Raw genomic sequence first — 26,620 nt, forward strand, 5'->3', positions numbered from 1 at the left:
GTCCTGAACGAAGAGCAGCCTTGTGTTTACCTGTTTAAGAGAGTAATGCAATATATGGTAAAACTGTCATGGTATATAAGTGTTAGAGCTGTAGTTTTCCCAGGCAGCACAGGATGTGCAAGCGTTTTCCCTCAATTGACGTCTATGGGATTTCAGTGGTCCTTTATGAGGGAGGTGGAAAAATACATGTCCTCTTATTCAGCTCAGTAACTGTTTGGCTCAATAAATATAAATGAATGCATGGATGAATGAGTAAAAAAGCAAACCAGGAGTTAAATAAACAATTGGGAACCAAAACTGCAATAAAAACTGTGGGAGTATAAAACTTTGTAGCACATTGGTATAGTGATTTAAATCCTGAAAGCTCTGTGTAGCCTCTCTAAAGTGTCTGGGTTAAAATAAAAGTGTGTTTAATACCACTTGACAAAGAAAGAGAAAACTACTTTGAGTGTCACTGCTTTTTAGCTTTATTCAGTTAATACTCTTTGGCAAAGAGAACAGAAAGAAATGATCTTAAATGGACAGAAGGGATTTGGGGTTAATGCAAAGAAAGCTCTTCTTGCTAGTGAGGATGGAGGTGTCAGGCTCTCGAGTTAACAAAAGTGGCCATAGGAGATCATCGAACATTTTCTTGGGATGATCTCCCAAGTTCCTTTACTTAATTTAAACGTTTATTGACAAACATTTATTGACTATCTATTTCATGCCAGGCACTGTATTAGGTACTAAAGAGACAATGGTGAGTAAAAAAACATATAGATCCCGTCTTCTTAGGGACTATTGTAGAGAGAGAGTCAGGGAATCAGATAAGCACACCATGATATAATGTCAAACTGTAGTTAAGTCCAGTGGAAAACAATGGGGACCTGATCTAGCCGGAGTGGGGTTGGAGGATTTTCCCTGAGACAAGTCATCTTTGAGCTGGGATCTGAAGGGTGAGTAGGGTGACCTAGGCAAGGCGATTGGAGAACATGTGACCAGGGGAGCAAAGGTTCAGAGTGCCCCTCTGAGGAGCTCAGGGAAGGGGGGTTGTGATGGGCACAGAGAGTGAGGGAGCATGATGTGAGGAGGAGACTGGAGAGGTGGGCAGGGCCAGATACCACAGGCCTTGCATCCATTTTAGGATTTGAACCTTTCCTCGAGAGAGCAGTGGGAATCAGAGAAGGGCTACAGCAGAAGAGTGGCTGGATCAGACTTGCCTTTTAAAGAAATCACTCTGGCTGCAGTGAAGAGAACTGATTAGAAAGGCGAGGGGTGGATGTGGGGAGGCTCTTGTAGTGTGTGGAGAGGTGCTACGTGAGAGGCAGCAGAACCGAGGAGAAGTTAAATGCGTTCACGAGATGTTTAGGAGGGAAACACAGTGGGGCACGGTGCAGTAGGGTACGGGAAATGGGAGAGACAGAAGGACTTCTGGGCTGTAGCTTGAGTGATTGTAGAAGCTGTGTCTTTTACCAAGTTACAGAGGGTTGGAGGATCCGATTATTGTTGTTGTTTTGAGGTAGGGGCAGATTCAAGAGATTCTTCTTCCACAATGAGTTTGAGATGCCTTAAGACACCCAAATGGAAATGTCATGTATGTGGTTGGCTGTCCTGCCTTGGAGTTTTAAGGACTTTGTGCTAGGGAGATAAATTTGAGGGTTATTGGCAGATAGATGGTACCTTACATAGATGAGATTGTGTAGGGCAGGGATTTTCAAAATGTGGTCCCTCCTACCAGCAGCACTGATACCACCTGGAAACTTGTTAGAAATGCAGATTCTCAGACCCCGTTCCATACCTACTGAATCAGAAACTCGGGTGGAGCCCAGCATTCTGTGTTTTAAGAAGCCATCTCGGTGATGCTGATGCTGATGAATGCTAAAGTTTGAGAGCACCTGGTCTCGGAAGAGAGCATGGAGTGTGGAGCATTTGAGTCTGGAATTGAATCTTGAAGAGACTGGGAGGTGAAGGATGACTTTGCAGAGGAGATTGGGAAGGAGTAGTGTTTAGAGAGGTCAAAGCAAAATCCAGGAACAGTGAAGAGAATATTCAGAGGGAATTACTTGTTCTTGACCGAGTAAATAAAATGATGCTTGCAGAATGTTCCCTGAACTTAGAATAAGCAAATTTAGAGACAGAAAGTAGATTAGTGATCGCCAGGGTTGGAGTGGGGACGGGGAATGAATGAGGAGTTACTGCAAATGGGTATAGGGTTTCTTTCTGGTGGTAAAATGGTTTCGAATTAGTGGTGTGCATTGTGACTACACTAAAAATCACAGCATTATGAATACATTAAAAATCACTGAATTGTACATTTTAGAAAGGCTAAAATGGTGAATTTTATCTCAATTAAAAAAAAAGCCCCCTGGGCTTAGCCATATGGAGGTCATTGGTGACCTTAGTGAGAAATGTTCATGGCATGGATGAGGGTGGAAGCAGAACAGAGGAGGTTAAGATGTGAGAGAAGAGAAAGTGGGGGCAGGAAGATGAATAGTTTTTCAGAGAAGCCCTGTTTTAAAGAGGAGGCCAAAGAGAGGGTGGTGGCTGAAGTTAAGAAAATTTCAGATATTTTTTTTCTTTTAAAGATGGTAGGGACTTGAAAATGTTTTACTGCTATTGGGAAGGATCCAAGAGAGAGATACGGAGAGGAAAGAAATCATCCACTGTTTTGAATAATGATGCAGTTTCAGGGTAGGAAAGGACTTTTGAGTTTAATAGAGCCTGGTGTTTTCCTAATCTTCACCTCCATTTCCTATAACAATGTAGGTGAAAAATATTTCTTGCAAGCCATCTGCCAATTCAAACTTGAACGTCGTGTGGGGCAGGTTATCTTGCTGCCTTCCAGGACCAACCATTTTATTTTTAGGTGGTTCTAACTACATTGGGTGGTTGAGGAGACTCAACAGATAAGATTTATTTATAAAGTAGGAGATAATATTGCTTTTATAGAGTAAAATTTTTCAGCTTCTTAAAGTACTTTCAAACTTATCATAGTCATTTCCTTCATTCTTATTTCCAGAAGAACCCAGTGCTGCCACTTCCTGAGCCTTTTGCGAATTATCTGGTATTAATTGGGTTGATGCTCTGATTTTTCCCCTGTCACCTTAGTATTCAGTTTTCTTGGTCTTCTAATTTATTATCACTCATGTATCTGACTTCCAGCTTTCAGAATTTTATTGCTGTTGTCTGTTCTCATTCTCCCTGACCTTGTTGGATTCCATTTAAAAAAGCCTTTTAAAATTCTCTTTTTAGTGGGGTTTTTGTAGATAACATGGATTTACTCTGCCACCTTTATCTTTCTCCCTTTTTTTCCCCAGAGAATATGTAACATGTTTTTGTGTCCCTTCACTTTTATGGTTACTTTCCTTTGACTATGTATGAGCCAGGTGCCACTAATAAGCCATTTCTCTCTTGCGTAGTTATGAGGGCAGGTTTTGGGAACCTGTTGCCTTCATGAGGATTAAATGTGTTAATGCATTTAAATTACCCAGCATAGTAAGTGTTGGAAAAAGGTATGTCATCAACTTTCCCCAGTCCTGAGGATGTGACTTAATTTTATTGCATCCCTTATTATATTTCAATTTGTGAATGTCAGCCTGTCTTTCTAGCCTGCTGTAACTGCTTTGTATCCTAATTTTGTCAGATGGCCTGTTAACGCACCCTCGCTCTCAGGTCTGCACATTTGATCACCAAGTCACCAGAGCTCTCTTTTCAGTTGTTGGTAAAAACTGTGGCTATGCTAAGACAAGAGATATCATGATAATCTCACCATGCTTTGCAGACAGTACGAGAGACTGGATCTGGAGCTTTTCTGATAACTTACATTTGTGGATCGGTTTAGCTGCGTCTAGGTGGGAAGATACACTTGAGGGAAGTAAGGAGCACCTTCAATTCTTATCATTGCTTTTACTCTTTTTAAATACAGATAAGTTTTTTTCCTAAGTTTTTCTTTTCTCTACCAAAGCAGTAGTTTTTAAACTAGGGTCTATAGAGAGAATTCAGATGACAAAAATATCTTTTTTTAAAAAAAATTAATTAATTATTTATTTATTCTTGGCTGTGTTGGGTCTTCGTTTCTGTGCGAGGGCTTTCTCTAGTTGCGGCGAGCGGGGGCCACCCTTCATCGTGGTGCGCGGGCCTCTCACTATCGCGGCCTCTCTGGTTGCAGAGCACAGGCTCTAGGTGCGTAGGCTCAGTGGCTGTGGCTCACGGGCTTAGTTGCTCCCGGGCCTAGTTGCTCCGCGGCATGTGGGATCTTCCCATACCAGGGCCTGAAGCCGTGTCCTCTGCATTGGCAGGCAGATTCTTTTTATTTTTATTTTTTTGCGGTACGCGGGCCTCTCACCACCGCGGCCCCTCCCACCGCGGAGCACAGGCTCCGGACGCGCAGGCTCAGCGGCCGTGGCTCACGGGCCCAGCTGCTCCGCGGCCCGTGGGATCTTCCCACGAACCTGTGTCCCCTGCATCGGCAGGCGGACTCCCAACCACTGCGCCACCAGGGAAGCCCACAAAAATATCTTTATTTTCACTAGCCATGTAAGTTATAAGATTGCATCCAATTATAAATGTTGGAAATAAACTATAGTAGTGTTAGCAATATAAGTGACTTTTTCACAGTAGAAACTACATTGTTATATCCCATTGCAGTTGTTGCATATATCTTAAGATATTTATGTTCATTTCTTCTTTAAAATTATAGTTGTTATCAGACCTGCTACTAGATCTTGTTATATATCAATATTAACAATAAAGTATGGTATTATAAATTTGTTTTGTTACATTTTGATGACTTTACATTTAATTGCATTAGTGTTCTATTATTTCTATGTATTTTATTTTATGCATTTAAAAACATTCTGAGAATAGACATTCACAGGCTTCATCAGAATGATGAAGGGGGGTCCTGCTGAAGGGGGACCTTCATGACACACAAAAGATTCTGAACTCTTGTCCTAAAATGACAAGTTCCTACAAAGGAATGTGTGGTTATTTATATAAACTAGTATTTTGTCTTAGATCCCCAGCTACTCCTTTCTCTGGTTTAATCCCTTAAAATTTGCTTCTTAATATATGGCTTATATCTTTACAAGATATTTGAAATGGGGTTATTTGTTTTTCACTGACCCATGAGTTCAGATGGCATTAAAAAAAGAACTCTTGAAATCACGATTAAATATCTAGAATAACCCTTCCTTAACATAGGTTAACTTTGATGTTTTAGGACTTAAACATTTCTGTTAGGCTGCTTTGCTAACCTACTATTTTTAAATTAGGTTATCAGGATGCTGAAACTCAGTGATGTTGACATTGCATTTAAATTCATGGCTTAGCAGCCATAGTTTCAAGTTACCTTAGATGGTTGTGATACAAGATTCAGTTTTATGTTAATTATGTGTTAAAGCCTTTAAGGGTCATTTTCTCCTCATGGATCATCTTCTGTGGCCGCCCCCTTCCTCCCCACCTTGGACCAACTCTGTGTGGTACATTTGACTTTGTGATTGGCAGGTGCCTGACAGCTCTGTTCCTTCAGGTCAGCAGTGGGTGCTGGGAAGAGCGACTGAGAGCCTTGAGGTCAAGTTTCTTGCCTTGGACACCTTGGAACATTGTTAGTGTTAAAGCTCCAGTGCCAGTTCTTGCTAACTGACCTGAACTTGATACTTCAGTTTTATGTTGCCTAAAGCAGGCCTGCTAAGTTGCTCTAAAAATTTAAATAAAGGATGAAGCACTCAGTTTTCGGTGCGGTAGGTCTCCACTCCTTTTGATAGAACACTTCATGGTGCATTAGAAGCTCTCCTGGATCCTGAGAGGAGATTGTTTGGAAGCATTTTCCTTGGCATTTTTTTTTGTGGGGGGGTGGGGGAATGAGGGTGGGGCGGGGGGCAAAATGGAGGTAGTGGCATATAATCCATGAAAACAACTGCCAGGTTCTGTTGACCTGCATGCATTGTCCCATTTAAATTTTTACGCTAGGATTTGCCATATTCCTGACAGATGGTTGTTTCTCTGTCTGAATACTTCTCATGATGATGCATGTTTTCGTTAATGAAATACTCACTGTTAATAATAAGAATAGTCATAATATTTATTGTTTCCTTTGTGCTAGGCACTATAGGAAGGACTTTATATTTTTTAAATGTAATCTGACAACAATCCTGTGAACAGTAGCAGCTATCAGTACCTTCATTTCACAGATGAGGAAACCAAGACTCATAGAGGTAAAATAACTTGCTTGAGGTCCCAGCCAATTTGTGGCAGTGTTGGAATTTGAAGGCAGCCTGATTCCAGAGCTCAGGTTCCTAAATCTGCTTTCTTATTAATTCAGCTAGTTGGATTAAAGCAATTTCAGAAGTTCTGGAGTTAAGCTAGTAGGATCTGATGTGTTACGTAAGTTTACCGTGTTGACAGCTGTGAATCCAAATAAGCATGTCTCCAACTGACTTTGGTATTTTATTATTTGAGTGTTCTAAATGCATGTTTTTAATGTTAAGTTTTTTTGTGTTCATAGGGATGCTTCCTTTGGAAATTGCACTTACAATCTCACCATCCTCGACTGTTTGCACGGAATCAGAAAGGTAATAACAATCTCCTTGCTGTGGTCGACATTGTAGTTTAACAGTATGAAAAAAGAATTATGTCTATATCCTTGTTTGTTGTTGGAGAGAAGAGAGGGGAGGAATAAGAAGGCAGCTTTCCACTTCTTAAACAATGATGGATCTGTAATACACAGACCACAGGGCAAATAGGGGCGGTGTTTCAAGGGATAACTCTTCTTATAGAAGTGGAAGGGGTCTCCCTTTCTCACTTAAACTATTTGTGTTATCACTTCTGTCTGCTGCTGTGCCTGTGATGTTGCTTTGTCACCTGCTCAGCTTCATTATCAAGCTAGATCTTGGTGTGGGAGGGACAGGAAGTTATCTAAGTCTCCTCTGTTAATGTGGAGAACATTTCCACATTGTTTTTCTAACTGGATAGTATTACATGCCCATGAACATGAAGTAGTAAGCAGGTCAGATATTATTATCTCATTTTTACAGTTGAGGAAACAACCCCAGCGAGGTTAAGTCACTCTCAGGGCCACAGGGAGTTATTAGGAGGGCTCGTTCTAACTCAGATTTCCATATCAATATGGAGTTCTTTCTCATATCCTATCCAGGTATGTCTAAATCAATGGTTGTCAAATGGTGGGGACTTGTGGAGAGATGCAAATTCTCAGACCTCATCCGAGACTGATTGAACCATAAATTCTGGGAGTGGTGCCCTGCTGTCTGTGTTTGTATAATCCCTCCATGTGATTTGATGCACTCTGAAGTTTAGAGTCATAATTATTTAGTTATTTATATATATTATGGAGAAGTTAATCTAAAAGATCTTTGAGAACTTTGGAACATGTTTTAGAAACATTGATTTACAAGCTGAGAAGTCATGCATGCTATACTGTGAATTCTAATGAAGGTTCAAGGTACATCATTCCATCTAGAACATATAGTCATGACTTATGAGTCAGGAATGTATGTGTTTCAGACCCATTGGCAAGGGTCATCGTGGACTGCACATATAGTATCAGTAGTGAGTCTTGTTCTAGTTTCTTTTCTCTGATGTAATATAACATTGCTTTGGCCCTGTTTTAATTTGAGAAAATTGCTATGGTAAAATATGGTACTTGTTTTCTGTATGTATATTTTTGACTTTGATATTTCATCTAGAAATGAATGTAGACTCTGTAAAACTTTAGTTCTCTTTTCATTTAAAAACTATCAAGATAATCTAGCCTATCCCCTGCAAATAATATCACCAACACACACTTCCAGTAACACCAGTTAAGAACCCTTCTACATCCAGTATACCCTTATGTATACTGGATATATCACCCGGTATACAACCTAAAATTGTAGCATTTAAAAAAGTAATTTACTTATTGTTACATTATTATTATTTTGCCTATCCTGCCATCTGGTACAGGCTGTTTCTTTTATAAAACTTATGAAATTGAAAAAGAGTTCACACTGGAATATCCTTGCCTGGTATTATGGTAACTGGTAACTTGATATAGACATTTTTCCTGTTACAAAGGAAAGGCACGACTTTGTTCATTAAGATCTTCTGTAAATTTCTTGTTTCATCAAATGCTGGGTTTATTTTACCCAAATGAAGATGAGATTTTAGAGGATCTGATAGATTGTTCAACATGTCTTTAAGCAACTGGGACACACTTTCCCTCTGTACATTCTTCTATAAAGCATCGTGTGCTGGGCTATTTTTGTGGCAATGAGCACCATACCTCCTAAGAAGGTAGACAGACTATGGCCACATTTTTCCCTTTGTAAGAAGCATATCTTTCTGATTTTGATGTATCAGCGTCATTATAAGCATCAGTTATATATGTGTGAACCACACACAGAGGCATACACAAACACAAACACATTTAAAAGAAGAGGAAGGAAAGTGATACTTCAGGGCATTATATTCTCACCATTTTCTCTGAAATGGTACATATGGCTGAAGTAAGCGTCTTTGTTTCAATGTGGAATAATTTAAATAGCTTGTTCTGCTTATCCTGTGGAGGTTGTCTAAATCAGTGTTGTCAGAATTTATAAGAATCACCTAGCAAGGCATTTTAAAAATGATGATCCCACCCCCAAAGAACCTGATTTCATAGTTCTGGGATGGGGCCTAACGGTCTGGATTTTCAATATAAATTACCTTAAGTGCAGGTGGTCCATGTTCTACATTTTGGAAAACACTGGTCTCTAAGGTATTTTCAAAGATAGATGTACTAAACTTGGCTTAACAGTTTCTTCTATTTTTACTGACTTGATCATGTAACTTTCAAAAGTAACTGTGGTTTTGTATTCTATGGTAATCTGTATAGCTTCATGACATACAAAAAAAAAGACTGTCCTCTTCAAAATATTTTATCTGAGTAAGCCAGATAGTTTTTAGTTCTAAGTCATTGGTTACAAAAAGGAGTATGAAATTTTTCTTCATGTTGTTAAACAGATCAATTCTTCCTTCTAAATTGTAAGAGTAGTCAAGTACATTTTTACTCTGTCAGAAACTATCACCATAAAACAAATTCTCTCAATGTAGAGTTTTAGGAACAAATAAGGGCCTAAAATGCTCTTTTTACTAAGTATCTCACTAATGATAAAAGGAAAATAAAACCTAAGAATAATTGTTTTTTCTTCTAACTGAAAATTTAATCACTATTATATACTCTGTCATAGTTAGGTATAAATTAATTGCATAGTTCCCAATAGGTTTTAACTATACATTTGCTAGTATGTTCCATTTGATATACATAAGTAATTTTACATACAAAACTAATGTATATTAGACCTTAAGAGACATATTTTGTGGGACATATTTTCATGTTTTTCTAAGTGTTTAGTCCCACTGGCAAGAAAATCTCAAAGCAAAATTAGATGTTAGATGATTGCTTGGTATGCATTACAAATAAAGGTTTCAAGCTTTCTCCTTCAGATCAGGCAGGATCATTTGTGAGCAGGAATTCCAGAAACGGCTAGAAGTCGTTATCAATTTCACATGCAAAAACTAATTCAAATTCTTATTTTAGGGATTACAACATGGATTTTTTGACTTTGAGACCTTTGATGTGGATGAATATGAACATTATGAGGTTTGTACACTTTATCTTTTTGCAAGATATAATTTCACATTGATTAAATTGTTCTTTTTTTCCTAGCACTCAGGTATTGCAAATTGATTGGCTGCTAAATAAAAGCATTCTGCAGTTTTCTATAGTTGTCAGTTTAATCCTTTCAGCTTTGGTTATTGCCTTTGAACCAGGACTTATCAAAATTTTCGTTGGGAAAATGCCATACCTCTCTATAGTCTTTCATCAAACCTTTATTGACAATTACTTTGAACCTTCAGTTTGTAAGAAAAAATAATTTAAAACTACATTTTGGTAATAAAATTTTGTTACTTTTATTTTTTTAAATTTATGTTTTGGTTAAAACAAAACCGGATTTATGCCGTGTAATATTTTTGACTGCATATATTTTATTTTGAAATACATCTGAATGTACTCAGTTCTAAGAGTTGGCTGCATTTTTTCCCCATGGTGCCATTACAAAGCTTTCGAATAGTATCTTGCCTGTTCAGTGAAGCAATTTAGGCAAAGGCTGTCCAAGTTACATTGTGCTATAAGGAGATGTTGAGGAAGAGCACTTGCGGGGTAGTAGAGGAGTCTAGAAGTAGTTAACTTTTCCTAAAGATGAGACATCTGTAGACTCTGAGTAGTCTGACCACTCCATGAAACTGAGCTCGTCTGTCGTGGCTCTCCTGAGGAGTTATAACATTTATCACTCTCCTTAGCAAGACAAGGGTAGCCCTCCCATTCTGGGCTCTAGTTCAGGATGTGTCTGTTTGGATATCCTGCTTACATGTTAAACTTAACACATCTGAGAAGAAATCAATCATCTTTCACCCAAACATGGGCTTCTGCTTTGTTCCTCTGTATTAATGGCATCACCATTCTACTGTTCACCCAGGCTCAAGACTAGAAACATTTCTTTTTTCTCGCCCCCCGAGTCTAATGAGTATTTGAGTTCCCGTTGCTAGGGACCCAGGGTGTATTTCATCTCTTTCTTCCTTTCTGTTCTCACTTCCTTCCCCTGGCTCAGGTCTTGTGTCCCATCTGGTAGACTATTACAACTGCTCTTCAAGCAGCCCAGGCCCTTCTCCTCTTGGTCTTGCACACACTTGACTGAGTGGTCTTAAAACAGAGCTCTCGTCTTGTCTTGGCCCCAAACTGGCTGCTGCTCTCATTACTCGGCTCAAATGAGGATAAACTCCCCTGTCCTCGTATTGTTAGCTTTGGATGAGGTCCAGCCCACCTTGCTAGCCTGTCTCCTGTTTCTCCCCTGTATGCACTCTCTGTTCCAGCCGCACCGAGCTGCTTATTTACTGTTTCTTGAATGTCTCTGCACCCTGGCTGAGCTTTCTTTCTCCAGATACCTGTCTCCTTTAACATTTCCCTCCTCCACTTGTGTGTGTAAAGTCCTCCACAGGTCAGCTCTCACTCTCTACAGAATTCTCTCCCCCTCAATTTCATGTGTCACAATTTGTGCTTTCCATTTTTCTTACATCCTGGCTATTTGCACACAAGCCTTATTTTCCTTATTAGATTGTAAATTCCTTGTGGGTGGGACATGACTAAATGGAAAATATGTATTGCGTTCTTGGGTAGAAAGATTTAACATCATAAAACTGCCACTTCTCCCCAAATTAATACATGTAGTACAATTTATTAAAAATCTCCAAAGAATTTCTTCTTCTTTTTAAACTCCAAAAGCATCTTTATTGTGGCATTTCTAGTAGTGTCAAAAGAAAAAAAATCCTCCCCCCCCCAGAAAAAAAGAACTAGAAACAAAAAGACTATGTCCTTATAAGGGGAAAGGTTGAATAAATAACCTGTAGTACAGATACACCATGGAATGTTACACAGTCATTTGAAAAAATTGATGTGAGCTATACCACTTGTCTTGGAATGATTTCTATTATATATTGACGGGAAAAAGTTGATACAGAAGAGTGCTTATAGTATAATCCCCCCTTTTTAACAAACAATGACAAGACCCCCTCCACCCTGTACATGTATATGTGTATCTGTGTTACATGAGCAAAGGTAATTTCCTGTGAAGCGAACGAAGCTTAAATTTTAGAGGGTCCCACTTGCATGGGCGCCTTTTTTGTGTTCTTAACACTGTATTCTTTTCTTAGAATGGGCCTCCACCTTAGATAAGTTTCAGTTGCCGCCCAAACCTGAATCTCTGTCCCACGTATATGAACCTGGAGAAAAATATATGGTGAAACTCTAAAGCCATTTCAGTGAAAGGAGAGATTACGGTGGAGGCTAGAGAGGGAGGAGGGGGAGGACATGCCACAGTAAAGAAAGAAAACTTGTCAATGTCTTACTTATTCCTTTATCTTTTTAAAAACTTTAATGGTGATGTTGAGAGTTAGTTGAAAAAGCGATTGAAAAACCTGAAACATAGTACAATTTCATTCTTGAGAACCAACTAACAAACCAAACATCTGGTAAGAATGTGGTCACACTGTACCCTGAATAAATAACCACTACCATCACCACCACCACCACCACCATGAGCACCACCACGCCCACCACCATCACCAGTACCACCATCACCATCACCAGCACCACCACCACCACCAGCACCACCACCACCAGCACCACGAGCACCACCACGCCCACCACCATCACCAGTACCACCATCACCAGCACCACCAGCACCACCACCACCACCAGCACCACCACCACCAGCACCACCGCTCAGGTAATGGCAGGAGGGAGAGGAGGCAGTTGGTGAGCATTTGGAAAGTTTTCCGTCAGATAACTTCCTCTTTGAGAACGATATATCCATTCTGTCATAAAGCCAAAAAATAGAAAAGCACAAGTTGAAGCGTGATCGGCAGGTGGTGGGCATTTCATAAACGCTGCTTAAGGAATAAATGGATATAAGTAAAGGAACTCTCTTCCCGACAAACTGTGGACCATTCATTCCTTGTGATAACTTCTCCCACTGTTTGCTCTGCTTCGGTGAGTCTGGACATTTGGTAAACTTGTGGAATAGCTAAGTTCATAGGCTTCATTAGCTCCAACAGTGTCAGTATTCCAATGTTGTTTGTAGTTTTCAAAGTAAAATTTTATCACTGATAGCAAATTATGAGAATGTAAGTCTTAGATAATATGGCAATGCTCAAGTTAAAGCTTTTTAAAAAGGCACTTCTGGACTAAACCACATTTAATATATAATATGACTCAAGAAAAAACCTAAAGTAATGATGTGGCAGTTCTATGTGAGATTAAAAGGGAGTCTTACGGAAGAAAAAAAAGAGAGTCTTTATGATAACAGTGCTGCTTATAAATGCTGTTAATGACAAGGTCAGCACAAGAACCACTCTACTCATTCTGCAAAAGGGTCTAGAGCAGTGCTGTCCAATAGAATTATATGAGAGTATATCTATATCTATATATTTTAAAATTCTAGCAGCCATATTTAGAAAAAGTAAAGAGAAATGATGAAATTAATTTTAATGATATATATTTAATGCAATATACCAGAAGTATTATTTCAACATGTAATCAATATAAAAATTATTAATGAGGTATTTTATGTTTCTAACTTTGAACTGAGCCTTTGAAACCCAGTGTGTAGTTTATACTACGGCACATCTCAGTTTGGACCAGCCACATTTCAAGTGCTTGGTAGCCACACGTAGCTAAAGTGCAGATTCTGCAAGGACAGGCTTGCCAATGAACTATCATAGCCCCTCAGAATGACATGAAGCCTAGGATGAGCAGTACAGGTTGCACCTTCTAGCTTCAGGTGATCGAATTGTTCACATAAGAATTAATTTCAAGGCTCTGTTCTATTTAGAAGGCTTGGGGTAAGATATCTCAGATAGCTTGCTTAATTTTCTTGTGGCTTCCAAATAGTCCACTGTATTAATTATTGATAAACAAATGTATCTTCTAAAATATGGTCTCTCAGGTTCTTTGCCAAGCCGATGTGGAACTGTACATTCTTCATTTTGCACTGATCAAATAGATATAAGCCTGGGAGCTATGCTGGGAAGGTCCAGTAAAGTAACTGCAAGATGGTGGCCCAGAAGCTTCTGCTAGGAATCAGTGTCACCTTTTCCAACAGGCTTCTTAAGGTATTTTCCAAGAACTTGAGAAATCTAACCATTGATCAGTACATTTGAAAAATAGAAATAGACCTTTTGCCCTCAGGAAAAACAATGAAGATGAAAGAGTTTGAGTATTCAATCGAGTTATGTACCTGTAGGTATGTGAGGAACTGTATCCTCTCTAGTAGTAAAGCTTAGTGGTTTATTGCTAATATAGGACAATATTCTGCTTGTAAGACCCTGAAGTGGCACCCATATAGAGGCTGCCTTCAGTCAACTCCTGTTCTTTTGGGAAACTATCCTTACCAAGTAAGACCTTGTCTAAACACCACCGATCACTAATGATGCTACTCTTAAGCAGTCATTATTCATCAAAGAGAATTTGAAGTTGTGTCTTCAGTTCCTTATATTGGGTGTCCCCTAAGCAAAGCAAAATGGGACTTTCCACTGTTTACCAGAAGGCTTGCCATATTTGATGATGTCCCTGTGCTGGCCATGCAGAGATGAGCTCACAGAGCAGTACCGTGTGCCTAGTTGAGGGGAGGGGAGAGGGAGAGAAATGCAAAGAAATGCAGCTTCAGTGGCAGCATTTGGAGATGCCTTATCAGTGTGGCTTACGTTAATTACCGCATCCAGAATTTGGTCCATGCAACTTTGAGGAGCTGCCTTAAATACCCTTTTGGGAATCATCTGGAGCTTAAAGTTCACGTAAAACCTACTTCCAACGCTAAGAAATTACTTTGACTTCTTTCTTTGAGCTATTTCATATCCGCCATTATTTTTTTTCTCCATAAATCATTCCTTTATTTTGAGAAAAAAATGCTTTCTATGAAATAATTTTGTCAATATGAGGATATTTTCCCAGAATATCAAGTTATTACTGACTTGCCCCTGTGCTTTTACATGCTGGCAAACCTGGGACACTTCTTCACCATGGGTTACTTGACGGAAGTGGTTAGAGCTGGGCTTGGCTTCTGTAGGCCTGGTGACAGACAAATTGGTTCCTGCCTATTTGAGAGTGGAGTCACAGCACAAGGCTTCCTCTTGTTTCTCCCGTCACGGCACACGTGGAAAATGTGACAGTATTTGATCAGCACTGTGTGGTCATAGCTCACAGCTTACGGCAGCTGGCTGGGGAACTCTGGCTGCCCCAGCACCAGCCCAGGAAACTCCATTCTGTTACACCAGTTGGGAAGCTCTGTTCTACAGAAATAACGGTGTACAGGTCAACGTTTGTTTTTCTTTTCATTTTTAAATTTATTTTTGACTGCGTTGGGTCTTTGTTGCTGCAGGCGGGCTTTCTCTAGTTGCGGCGAGCAGGGGCTACCCTTCATTGCAGTGGCTTCTCTTGGTGCGGAGCACGGGCTGCAGAGCGCAGGCTCAGTAGTTGTAGCACACGGGCTTAGTTGCTCCGTGGCATGTGGGACCTTCCCGGACCAGGGCTTGAACCTGTGTCCCCTGCACTGGCAGGCGGATTCTTAACCACTGTGCCACCAGGGAAGCCCTTTTTTTTTCATTTTTAAAAGGTTTATTATCTGTCACTTTAGTACAAAAAATATTTCAAGTGAATGTTGTATTTCTACCCTTTAAAATATATATTTTTTCTATTTTATTTTATTTATTTTTTTATACAGCAGGTTCTTATTAGTCATCCATTTTATACACATCGGTGTATACATGTCAATCCCAGTCGCCTGGTTCATCCCACCACCACCCCCAACCCCCTGCCGCTTCCCCGCCTTGGTGTCCATACGTTTGTTCTCTACATCTGTTTCTCAATTTCTGCCCTGCAAACTGGTTCATCTGTACCATTTTTCTAGGTTCCACATATATGTGTTAATACATGGTATTTGTTTTTCTCTTTCTGACTTACTTCACTCTGTATGACAGTCTCTAGATTCATCCACATCTCTACAAATGGCCTAGTTTCGTTCCTTTTTATGGCTGAGTAATATTCCATTGTATATATATACCACATCTTCTTTATCCATTCATCTGTCAATGGGCATTGAGGTTGCTTCCATGACCTGGCTATTGCAAACAGTGCTGCAATGAACATTGGGGTGCATGTGTCTTTTTGCGTTATGGTTTTCTCTGGGTATATGCCCAGTAGTGGGATTGCTGGGTCATATGGTTATTCTATTTTTAGTTTTTTAAGGAACCTCCATACTGTTCTCCATAGTGGCTGTAACAATTTACATTCCCACCAACAGTGCAAGAGGGTTCCCTTTTCTCCACACTCTCTCCAGCATTTGTTGTTTGTAGATTTTCTGATGATGCCCATTCTATCTGTTGTGAACCAAGAAGATGTATCACACTCTTTACGGCCTCAATTTGGTAACTTTTCAGTTAATTTATTGAACAGATGTTTATTAAGTACTTCCTGTTTGCTCAGTATATTTACTAGGCTAATTTTTTTTTTTGGAAGGCCTCCTGTAATTTTGTCTCTTCATGGGTGGGGTTAGAGCCTTTCTTCTTATCACCTGCTGTCGTAGATTCCATATATCCTTGTGCCTCAGTCTGCAGATGTTATCATGTTTGACCCTTCTCATATGTTATACTTCCATCTTCATGTTTATCAGATTAATTGTCTACACAGAATTTCTCACTGATCTATGACAGGCTGAATGTCATAGTGAGAATCAGTGAGAAATTCAGCAATTCATAATCCATCATTATTCCTATTATCACTAAGGGATGCTCTTTTGGCAAAAGAGCATTGCTGTTCTAGAAGGTGATTTCACATTATCTTGGCCACATTGCAATGTAGCCCGTCTGGGAACTGTTTGTGAGAAAGTGTTGGTCAATTCTGGATGCTTGGGACTGGGTCTTTCTTGGCCCTTGGGCCGCTTCCATCAAGTCTCCACATAACTCTCAGAGTCTATGTTTTAGAAATTAAGTAAGTCTGATTACATCACTCCTCTACTTTAAGTCTTTCATGGGCTCCATCCTGACTGAAAGTGTGGAGGAAATGCCAACTCCTGAATGCAGCGCAAAAAGCCCTTCTGGACATGGGCTTTGCCATCTTCCCCATTTTCGTCCTTTTCCCTTCCCTCCTCATACCCAAGTCCATGCAGCAGTGCATCTTCATGCTGTTGTGCCTTCAGACATGCTCGTTCCCTCGTCCTCTTCCCTGTGGTCCTTCCTTCTGCCCACCGAATTCATGTATTTACATGTCTAAGGCATTTTTAGCTCGATGGGAGCTCTTCTCACACAGCGTGTGTGATGCTCTGTTTACACACCTGTGTCTTCCCTGCACTCTGGGTACTTGAAGTCAAGAATATGTCTCTCTGGACATATATACACTACCAAATGTAAGGTAGATAGCTAGTGGGAAGCAGCCGCATAGCACAGGGAGATCAGCTTGGTGCTTTGTGACCGCCTGGAGGGGTGGGATAGGGAGGGTGGGAGGGAGGGAGACGCAAGAGGGAAGAGATATGGGGATATATGTACATGTATAACTGATTCACTTTGTTACAAAGCAGAAACTAACACACCATTGTGAAGCAATTATACTCTAATAAAGATGTAAAAAAAAAAACCACAAATAACAAATGTTGGAAAGGATGCAGAGAAAAGGGAACCTTAGTGCACTGTTGGTGTGAATGTAAATTGGTACAGCCCCTGGGGAAAACATAAAAAAAAAAAAGAATGTGTCTGTCTCATCTTTGTGTCAATAAGTAACCCACTGGCACAGTATACTTGTAGTGGGCAGTCATTAAATGTTTGTAGAATGAAAGAACTAATGAATAAATGAGTCAATAAGTTCTAAAAAAAAAGGAGTATAGCACATTTCAAGATATTTTATATAATCTGTTAAAAGTAACTACTTTTCAATGGAAAATGACCAAGACATATTAATTAAGAATCCATTCTGATTTTGTAGTAACACTCCAGGGGGAAAATGTATTGACTATGGTAGACAACTTCCTGAAATGCTGTTTCTGTTTTTTCATTACCAGCCAATCTATGCAGCAAGAGTGAGTTGTTGTTGTTTTTTTTCCAACCAGTTATTTGCAGCACAGATCGCTAGATATTGTAATCTTCAACCAGGGCTTGCGTGTAAGGCCAGTTTAGTTTAATATTACTAAACCTGGAGAGACTGTCTCCAGGTTGACTATGTCATCCTTCATTGCAGTTAATAAGTAAATTGTCAAGTGATAAGGTGGTATAGACTCCCAACATTGCCCTTTTGCATACACATTGAGAACTAATAAGGTTTGTTAGGCCTCTTATCTCTCAGTGTGTCACCTCAGGTCAACAGCAGGAATAATTGAACATCTAGGGGATGATGTTTCAAGGCTTTGCTTTGGATTGGAATTTGTACAGCAATTTAGAATGTAACCTGGATTCTGCTTGATTTGCCCTCGACTTGTTCATGAATTACAGAACTGGAAAAATGTGAATTTCTGCCACCGTAATTGTGAATTCCTGCCATAAGACTGGGATCAGGCAAGCTCCAGAATGCAGGGATATGGGCATGTCCTCACACCTGGAGGAACTGGGGAGCTGTGCATCCCACGGTGATTTGACTGTTCAAAGAACTATTAGAAGCATTTGCCTGGAGCTATCCTGTAGTGTTGATTATACCCCTCAAAAGCCACAAGTTTAAGGAAGCAAGATTCAATCCTTCCTGGACCCAGTGTTTCCACATCTTCTAATACAGTGCACCCACTGCTGGTTCAGAGATTATGTTGGTTAAATCTATAAAATGTTTTGAGGTCTAAGAAATTTCCCATGTTTTTCCCTTCTTCTTTAATTATTGTTTGTTCTCTGTCCCTTCTTTTACCTCCACTTCTTAAGAGAGCAATCTTGACTCTGTTTTCACGCAGTCAGTCAAAGTGATGGTCTGGCCTTTACTCTCGTGACTCAACGGAAACTGTTCTTGCTTAATGGCAAGACTTAGCCAAACCGAATTGTTGTGCTTGGTCTTCTTCCTACTTGATTTACTTTGTGGCCGCTCTCTAATTCTAGAAACTCACTTTCTTTCCCTAACCTCAAAAGTTCTGTCTCGGGTTTCCCTGGTGGCACAGTGGTTGAGAGTCCGCCTGCCTATGCAGGGGACATGGGTTCGTGCCCCAATCTGGGAAGATCCCACATGCCGCGGAGCGGCTGGGCCCGTGAGCCATGGCCACTGAGCCTGTGTGTCCAGAGCCTGTGCTCCGCAACGGGAGAGGCCACAACAGTGAGAGGCCTGCGTACCGCAAAAAAAAAAAAAAAAAAAGTTCCGTCTCTTACTTTTCTCCTCCTTCCATCTCTGGCCATGTGTCTCAGGATCCCCTGCAAGTCCTTTCCCTTCCCTTGCCCACCTGAAATGTGCTGGTCTCTTGGGCCATGTGATTCCTGGTTAAATACATTCTCCATGAGTGAGGGGACTGTTTCCAAATTTCAACAACCATGTATGTGCTGCTGGCCTCAAATCTGCATGTCTTGAGCACTGGAAAGGTACCTGCACACGTGCACTAGATTCTTGCTCCCTGTGGTTGCATTAGCACGGCGTTCGCTGGGTGGGGCTGCGAAAGCAGGCCGCCAAATGTTTTCTATGTTTAGAGGTGAAGCAGTCGTCCACCTGGGGCTCCTCTTTCCCTCTACCACACTGTTTCTCTCAAAAGTAAATCCTAAGTAATAATCTAGAGTTTGACTATTATTTAAAGCCAGATGGCAAGGGAACTTAATTTAAACCAAATACCTCAAATATTTACTTTGATTTAAGCTCATAAAGTACCAAATTTGACAGCATATTTGCTGTTTACGTAATACAACTATACTATCAACGCTATTTTATTGTTTCAGAAGTAAGGAAATATAAAGAAGGTGCTTTTTAATGAATAAAAAAGACTCTGTAGTTCTGTCTTTATTTTTAAAATAATCTTTGTGCCACCATTAAACCTCTTATGTACTTGTATTATAACATTTATCAAAGTTTAATGCAACTTTTTCTTTAATGGGTATCTTAGTTCAGGCTGATATAACAAAATACCATAGACTGTGTGGCTTAAACAATAGACATTTATTTCTCACAGTTCTGGAGGCTGGGAAGTCCAAGGTCAAGGCACCAGCAGAACTGTTGTCTGGAGATGGCCCTCTTCCTGGTTCGTAGATGGCCAAATTCTTCCATGTCCTCCCTGTGTCCTCATAGAGGGAGCTCTCTGGGGGTTTCTTTTATAAGGTCACTAATCCCATTCATAAGGGCTCCATCTTCATGACCTAATCACCTCCCAAAGGGCCCACTTCCTAATACCATCACGTTGGGGATTCGGTTTCAACATATGAATTTTGTGGGGGACACAAACATTCAGTCTATCGCAATGGGTAAAATGGAGATGGTAATAACACCTACCTCACAGGGTTGCCCTAAAGATGGAATGAGTTGCATGTCATAGAGTAGTGCCTAGCAGAGAGTCCGTGGTATATCTGTTAGCTGCTATTATTATTAACGTTTTTTGTTACTTGTTTTCAGACTCCTTAAGGGCACAGAGGGAATGCTTTTTATTATTTTATGTGTGACACCAAGTTATAGTCCTTGATATATAATAAAAGCTCAGCAAATGTTTTAATGAATGTTGAATTGTGCTTCAAAACTGTTTATCCATGTTGTCTTAGAAAACACATCTGTTGATAAAGGGAACCAATCCAATAATTGTCAACCTGAAGGTCTGTCTTTTCTCTCTTACAGTCTGTTTAACATTTGGTAAAAAGGCCAAATATTTTTCAGTGTTTTAACTGAAAAATATCTCTGTGACCATTAGAACAGAGGCATGCCTTACTGGCACAGATTTATTTCTTAGAAGTTATAAAAATTCATGTTTTCAAGTCAAATTAGATTTTATTTAATTTTTTTTCAGTTTTAATACAGTTTATTTTTACTTTGTAAGACACTTTGATTTCTTTTTATTTTTTCAAATTTTATTTTCAATGCACCAGGAGAGTTAGCTATTCCAAAGAAATCTGGTGAGTCTTATATGTAAGCCGAAGGATCTTATAGTAACATGAATATTAACAACTAAATGTATCAGTTTCAAGAATTCACATTTTCATTTTGGGGTTTTCTTGTAGTGAAGAACATCTGCAGTTTCTCTACATAGTACTTGGTAGGTTGTAGGCTTTGGATTGGAAGAGGTAAAATTATTCTCTCACCTCATCTTTGCCTAGACATTTGTTTATAAAATGTGGTAATGTTGGAAAGTACCTTAAGTTCCTATCTGATCTAGGTTTCTTGGAAGTGTGTGTGTGTGTGTGTGTGTGCACTCGCACTTGTGCACAAACACATTTAATTAGAAAAACCAGCTTGTGTTATCTTAAATATTTTATTATTGATAAATATTGACATTTGTATAATCCACTGTGAAAGAAGGCACAGATACTAATTTTGGAAGCTTACCAGTAAGGTTATGTTATATTATTCAGTTAAAAGCTGTAACTTTCTTATTCATTTTTTTTCAGATTTGGATCTAAGACATAAATCTTTTTGTTTACTCCATCAACCTTATCCAGGTTACTGAATATAGCCCAATATTATCTAATGTTTATCTTTTTGGGTAGGCAGATTTGCAAACATATTCTTTTGGTTCTGTGAGTGAGTTCATTGCTTCTCTCCATATGATTGATTATAAAAGGTTACTGTTTAATCAAATGGATGTCTATAATCCAAATAAACAGACATAGCACAATGTATATATTTATCTAGGCCAACTTCGTGGTCAAGGATACAGGAATAGTGAACATAGAAACCTGTTTTCTTCTACTGTTCATAAATAATGGGTTTTAGCCTTTTGATGCTTAGAGCATACCCTTATTTTTGAATTTTTAAATAATGTTTTAAGCTTAAGTATTACTTGAGATGGATGTTAAATTCTTTATCCAAATTGTTCTAAATAGATAGCTATGCTTGAGATTTAATTTGGCATGTGTAATCATAACACTCGGCATCTCTAAGATTTTATTTAGGGCATTATGGAGATTTTATGTTTATTATGATTAGATTAATGCAATTCAGACATGTACAAGGTGTCATGTCAAGTTTCATTTGTAACTTTTTATAACTGGGAAGAAACATCTGCATTTTAAACATGAAAATTATACAGCCAAGTTATGATTTTTGTGGAAATCAAATCTAATGGGTAGTATAAGTAATTAAAGTAGAGGCTCCAGGTTTCCTTGGTAGGATTACTCCAGTTTATTTTAACAAATACTTCTGAGCTCTTACAGCAGAGTGCAGACTCTGTATTGACACAGATTCCTACCATTGAGGTCTGTGCCATGTAGTGGAGCAGAGAACCTTTTCTGTGGATAACCTTGGCCCAGCAAAGAGAACTGCCTTCCTTCCCTGCCTGGGGAGGTATCTATGCAGTGCTATAGAGGGTGGAGACTTGGAGACTAAAAGCTGTGCCTGGTGGTGGAGGATGGGAGTAGGACTGGTGTTGGGGGTGGGTGAAAGAATGCTTAGGGGAAGAAGAGATGCATATATTTTGTGATGCATTGCACAGCTGTGTCCCAGTAGCCTGCAAAGTTTGGGTCCCCTCAGCCCTGCCCCAGTGTTCCCTGGGTTCAGAGGCACACCAGGAAGGGAAGGAAATGAAGCAGGTAATGGAGCAGTGGGAGGATGCTTGGCCCCTTGCCTGGTCTTCAGACCTTCTCTGAGGATCCTGGAGTGTGTGGACCAGAGGCTGACAGCTGGTGATCAAAGTCAGCCCACAGATGTGTTTTATTTGCTTTCCTAGTATTAAAAAACAATTTAAAACAGTCAACATTTCAAATATAGAGAGATTTTACATGAACATCCAATTGGAAGATCAGCTATATTCAGTCAAGTTTTCCTGTGGTCAGTTGGCCAGAGCTGAGGAGCATTTGCCTTTATTTATGTCTCTTGCCTGACCCTTGTAGCTGTTTGGTTTGCAGCTCCTGCAGGAGACTGTGGCAGTCTCCAGTTTGTGGTACACCCTGAGGGTTTGATGAGCCTCTGTTCCTCACTCCTGTCTTCTGTTTCCCCGTCTAAAAATCAGCACTGACAACAGATAGAAACCTGTAAAAACAAACAAAAAATGGAGGTGTGTTCATCATGACCCTGATATTTATAGATTTTTTCATTGTTTAAAGTATGTTTACCATGTTCATGGAAAGTGCTTATATTTTCTGTCTTCTCTTATTTCCCATTATTTCTTGCTGGGGCAAGCAATGTTTGTTTTCATTTCATTCCATTGCAGAGTGGCCAAGAGACAAAATTATTTTGAGCAAAGTACCTCCACTTTAAGTAAAGTTTTCTAAACTTTTCTTATGGTCTAGATAAAAATTTTTTGAAGTGGATTGAATTCATAACCATTTTGAGAATCAGATGCATGTTTTTATTTTAAGCTATATTATTTTGTCTTCATGTATGTCCAACTAGTCTAGTACTAATAGAGTGAAAAACGGTTATATTTGTAAGGGTTTCCTAAATTGTATAAGAATTATAAAATATTTTTCTTCTCTTTTCTCACAAAATTCTCCCAGCGAGTTGAAAATGGTGACTTCAACTGGATTGTTCCAGGAAAATTTTTAGCGTTTAGTGGACCACATCCAAAAAGCAAAATTGAAAATGGTAGGTTTTTATTTACTTTACCCTCCAAAAATTTATTTCAGTTCATCTTCTTTGAGTTTTTAATATCCTCAGATAATCCTTTCTATTGGTAATATTCTCCAAAGAATATTTATTAATTAAAAAAATTGAGCAGTATTTCAATTGTTAAATTACTAATTGAACAGTAATTAGTGTGTTAAATATTAGAGTTTAGTAAGTGGAACTATAATCACTGTTTTAAGACTATCAAATTTTTAGGTTGCCATAAATAGGGTGTTCACTTTACCTTGACCCAATTACTAAAGAAGAATCTGAGAAACCAACTGGTCAAAACAGTAAGCAGATTGCTGAATTCTATCAGTGGTTCTCAGATTTATTTGGTGGTGGTGGCGTGCTATACCTCAAGGTATTCTTTGGTAACACCATGTTGAATAATGACGATGATGGTGACAATAGGTGTCATTTATTAAGTGCTAGTTACTAGCTAATCACAGCATCATCTCATTTAGTGCACACACAACTCTATGAGGTGTAGGAACTATTACCTCTGTTTCACAGAGGAGGAAACCGAGGCATATGAGTAGGAGATTTGCCCAAGTTCACAAAGTAATATGCAGAACTGGTGATACTCCAGCCAAGAGCGGGGCTCCTAAGCATTGCCACTACACTGATCTGTTTAGTTCCATCATGGCAACTAGGAACAATTTTCTAGCTGACAATAATTAAATTACTTACTTGCAGTATATGTAGAGCCAGGGGCATACATATTCAGGAAAAAAAAGCATGACAAAAAAATAAGCCTCTTGAATGAAACATGATAGGCTATGTGTGTTTTCCCATTAACATATATTTTTTACTTAATTATTTTTTTTAACCTCAGATTCCCAGAAGACAAGTAATGATAGGTACCAAAGGTTTAAGAATAGTTGATGGGAGAAGTACATAAAATTAAAAAAATATCACCCATGAACATAATAGCTCCTTTTTGCTCCCTCTCTAGTCTTAGAGCTGGAGCACTAGTCCTTGGAGGAACATAATTTGAAACCCTTAGTCTAGATTTATAAGTTTATTATTCTTTCATAACCATCATCATCATCATCATAAGTATTTATTCTAAAATCTAGTGTCATTGTATATGGTTATTCATGCATTTAGATTTGATAATTTTTTTTGAGTTTCCACACATGTGCTTATCATTTTATACCTATGACATATCTCACAGGGAACTCTGCTTAAATCATGGGGATTGGATCATCCGCTCTGGGGATGGGTAATCCAGGTCTACAGAGTTACCCTAACAAATAGGATGTCTCTGTACTGAAGCCATAATTAGATCTTCTCATTTACACATTTGCTCATGAATCCGGTTCGCTACAGACATTGACTGAATAACCTGTTATGTTGGCTTGTTAGGAATAACTTGTTAAGTGCCTGAGGAAACTGCTTTCCACCGTTGGTCTTTCAAGACAGGATTGATTGAACCTCCCTTTAGCCTTCTGTGCAAAATGATCTGACTCAGACCCAGAAAACCTTAGTAGGTGTATGGTTTCAGTAGTGGCTTTGTTGTTGGGTGTTCATTTGGTGAAACTGAAAGAAATTTGCCATATAGGATTCACTTTTTAAATGAAATTTTCTTAAAGAGAAGATGAGAGGTGTAATTTAAAAAATCCATTTAAAATATTTTTATAGAGGTAATGCATGATTTTTTTTTAAAAAAGAAAATGCAGATGAACTCATAAAAACAGCATTAAAGTGACCTATAATTCTACCCACGTTTTCTAGGTTTACTAGTTGGTGGTGGGATTATTGGGGATTTTAATTTTCTTTCCATCTGCTTCTCTGTATTTTTTATTTGCACATATTTTTTTCTCTCTTAAAGAATATATATACACACACACACAGACTTACAAAAATATTCCTTTTTTTTTAACTAGCATGGAGTCATAACATGATTACTGTCTTATAGCAGCTTTTTTTTCACTTAATATATCACATACTCCTTTCCATGGCAATAAATGTAGATCTTCGTTATAATTTTCCATGACTGCATTCAATGACTATGCCATAATTTTACTAATCAATCACTTAATTTTTGAATGAGATCTAAGTTGTTCAATTTTTCACTTTTTAAAAACTACAGTGGTTGGTATACAGGTCCATACATCTGTTTTGCAGCCCTGGTTTCTTTTCTAAATTCTTGGAAGTAGAATCACAAGATAAAAGGACATATTTTGTGTGTCAATTGTTACTTGTCAAAAGTCTTAAAAAATTATTTTTGGTCCTATATTACAATATAGGGAAATAATTATCCACCATTTGCTTATATGCTGGGAGTGGTGCTGATAAGCCTTTTGTGCACACCTCATCTATTTAATAAGCAGAAACACCCCCTGGAACAGGTGGTAGTTATTTTGTGGAAGAGAAAATGGAGACTTGGTAACCTAACTTGCCCAGGTTGACATAGCCAGAAAGTGGCAGTGTGTGGATTCAAACACAGGTCTCTTTGAGTCCAAATTCTGTGTCCTTTTTAATTTTACTACAGAGAAGGAACATGTTCACTACAGAACTGTAAGCAATCTAGATAAAAAGTCACCTGTAATTATATGATCTAGAAATAACCACTGTTGAGATATCGTTCTCTCTATATCTTTTTTTCCTATGCATATACTGTGCCCTCTCACATTGAGAAAAAAAGATGTGAAAGTGCTGCTTACCTAATACTTGCCAGTTTTTATGTCTAGAATAATTTCATTTAAGGCTGTTGTTGGTAAAATATTGATATTTTACTGGAATCCCCATTTTAAGATCTGATATTCACTAGAAGTGTCATTTTTTTTGTAAAGTGGTTTAACTCTGTAAATTCTTTTTGAACTTAAGACTTTTTTTTTTTAGTTGAGAAACCCCTGTATTTTCTGAGGTGGCTGAAAGTCATTTTAGGGGTCTGTTAGTAGAAAAAGGTAGATTTTTTACGGAGTTAGCACTGAAATAGCTGTTGCTAGGATGTAGCAAAAGGAAGCACTAAAACCTTGGTGTCTGGCAGAATGCATTATAGCAGTCTTAAGTGTGTGTTGTCAACAGAGACCAACTAGGAGTTCCTTTCAACCATCTTTGTTCACATTGTTTTGACAGGGGGGACAAGAGGAGCCCTAACCCTTTTTTGATTAAACAAGTGTGACTTGATAAATGAATAATATAGCAGTAGAACAAATTGGATTTCAGATTTCCCCCCAAAACCCTCAAACTCTTAGGTGGCAATGTCCTCATCTCTACTTCAGAAAGAAAGAAAGAAAAAGGAAAGAAAGAACAGGGAAGGACAGCTCGAGACAGGCAATCCAAACAGTTTGAAGCATCGGCCTGCTCATTGAATGAGAGAAGCTAGGTGTGAAGAGCCTGGGCTGCTTGAAGTCT

The 26,620-nt window shown here is 38.9% G+C and overlaps 1 protein-coding gene across 6 annotated transcripts in view; it reads left to right on the forward strand.

Annotated features, from left to right (window-relative positions):
• CDC14A (cell division cycle 14A) overlaps positions 1-26,620 on the forward strand; it is a 184,150-nt gene that overhangs the window by 79,597 nt on the left and 77,933 nt on the right. For 5 of the 6 annotated variants that reach the window (XM_067727043.1, XM_067727039.1, XM_067727040.1 and 2 more), the window contains 3 exons: positions 6,485-6,551; positions 9,554-9,616; positions 23,146-23,233. In XM_067727043.1, coding sequence (XP_067583144.1) covers positions 6,485-6,551; positions 9,554-9,616; positions 23,146-23,233 — 218 coding nt within the window. Of the gene's footprint in view, positions 1-5,881; positions 6,195-6,484; positions 6,552-9,553; positions 9,617-23,145; positions 23,234-26,620 lie in introns of those variants that run through there. The other variant, XM_067727045.1, reaches the window with a different exon arrangement.

The sequence above is a fragment of the Pseudorca crassidens genome, chromosome 2, assembly GCF_039906515.1.
Source record: "Pseudorca crassidens isolate mPseCra1 chromosome 2, mPseCra1.hap1, whole genome shotgun sequence".
In the NCBI taxonomy this organism is placed as follows: Eukaryota; Metazoa; Chordata; class Mammalia; order Artiodactyla; family Delphinidae; genus Pseudorca; species Pseudorca crassidens.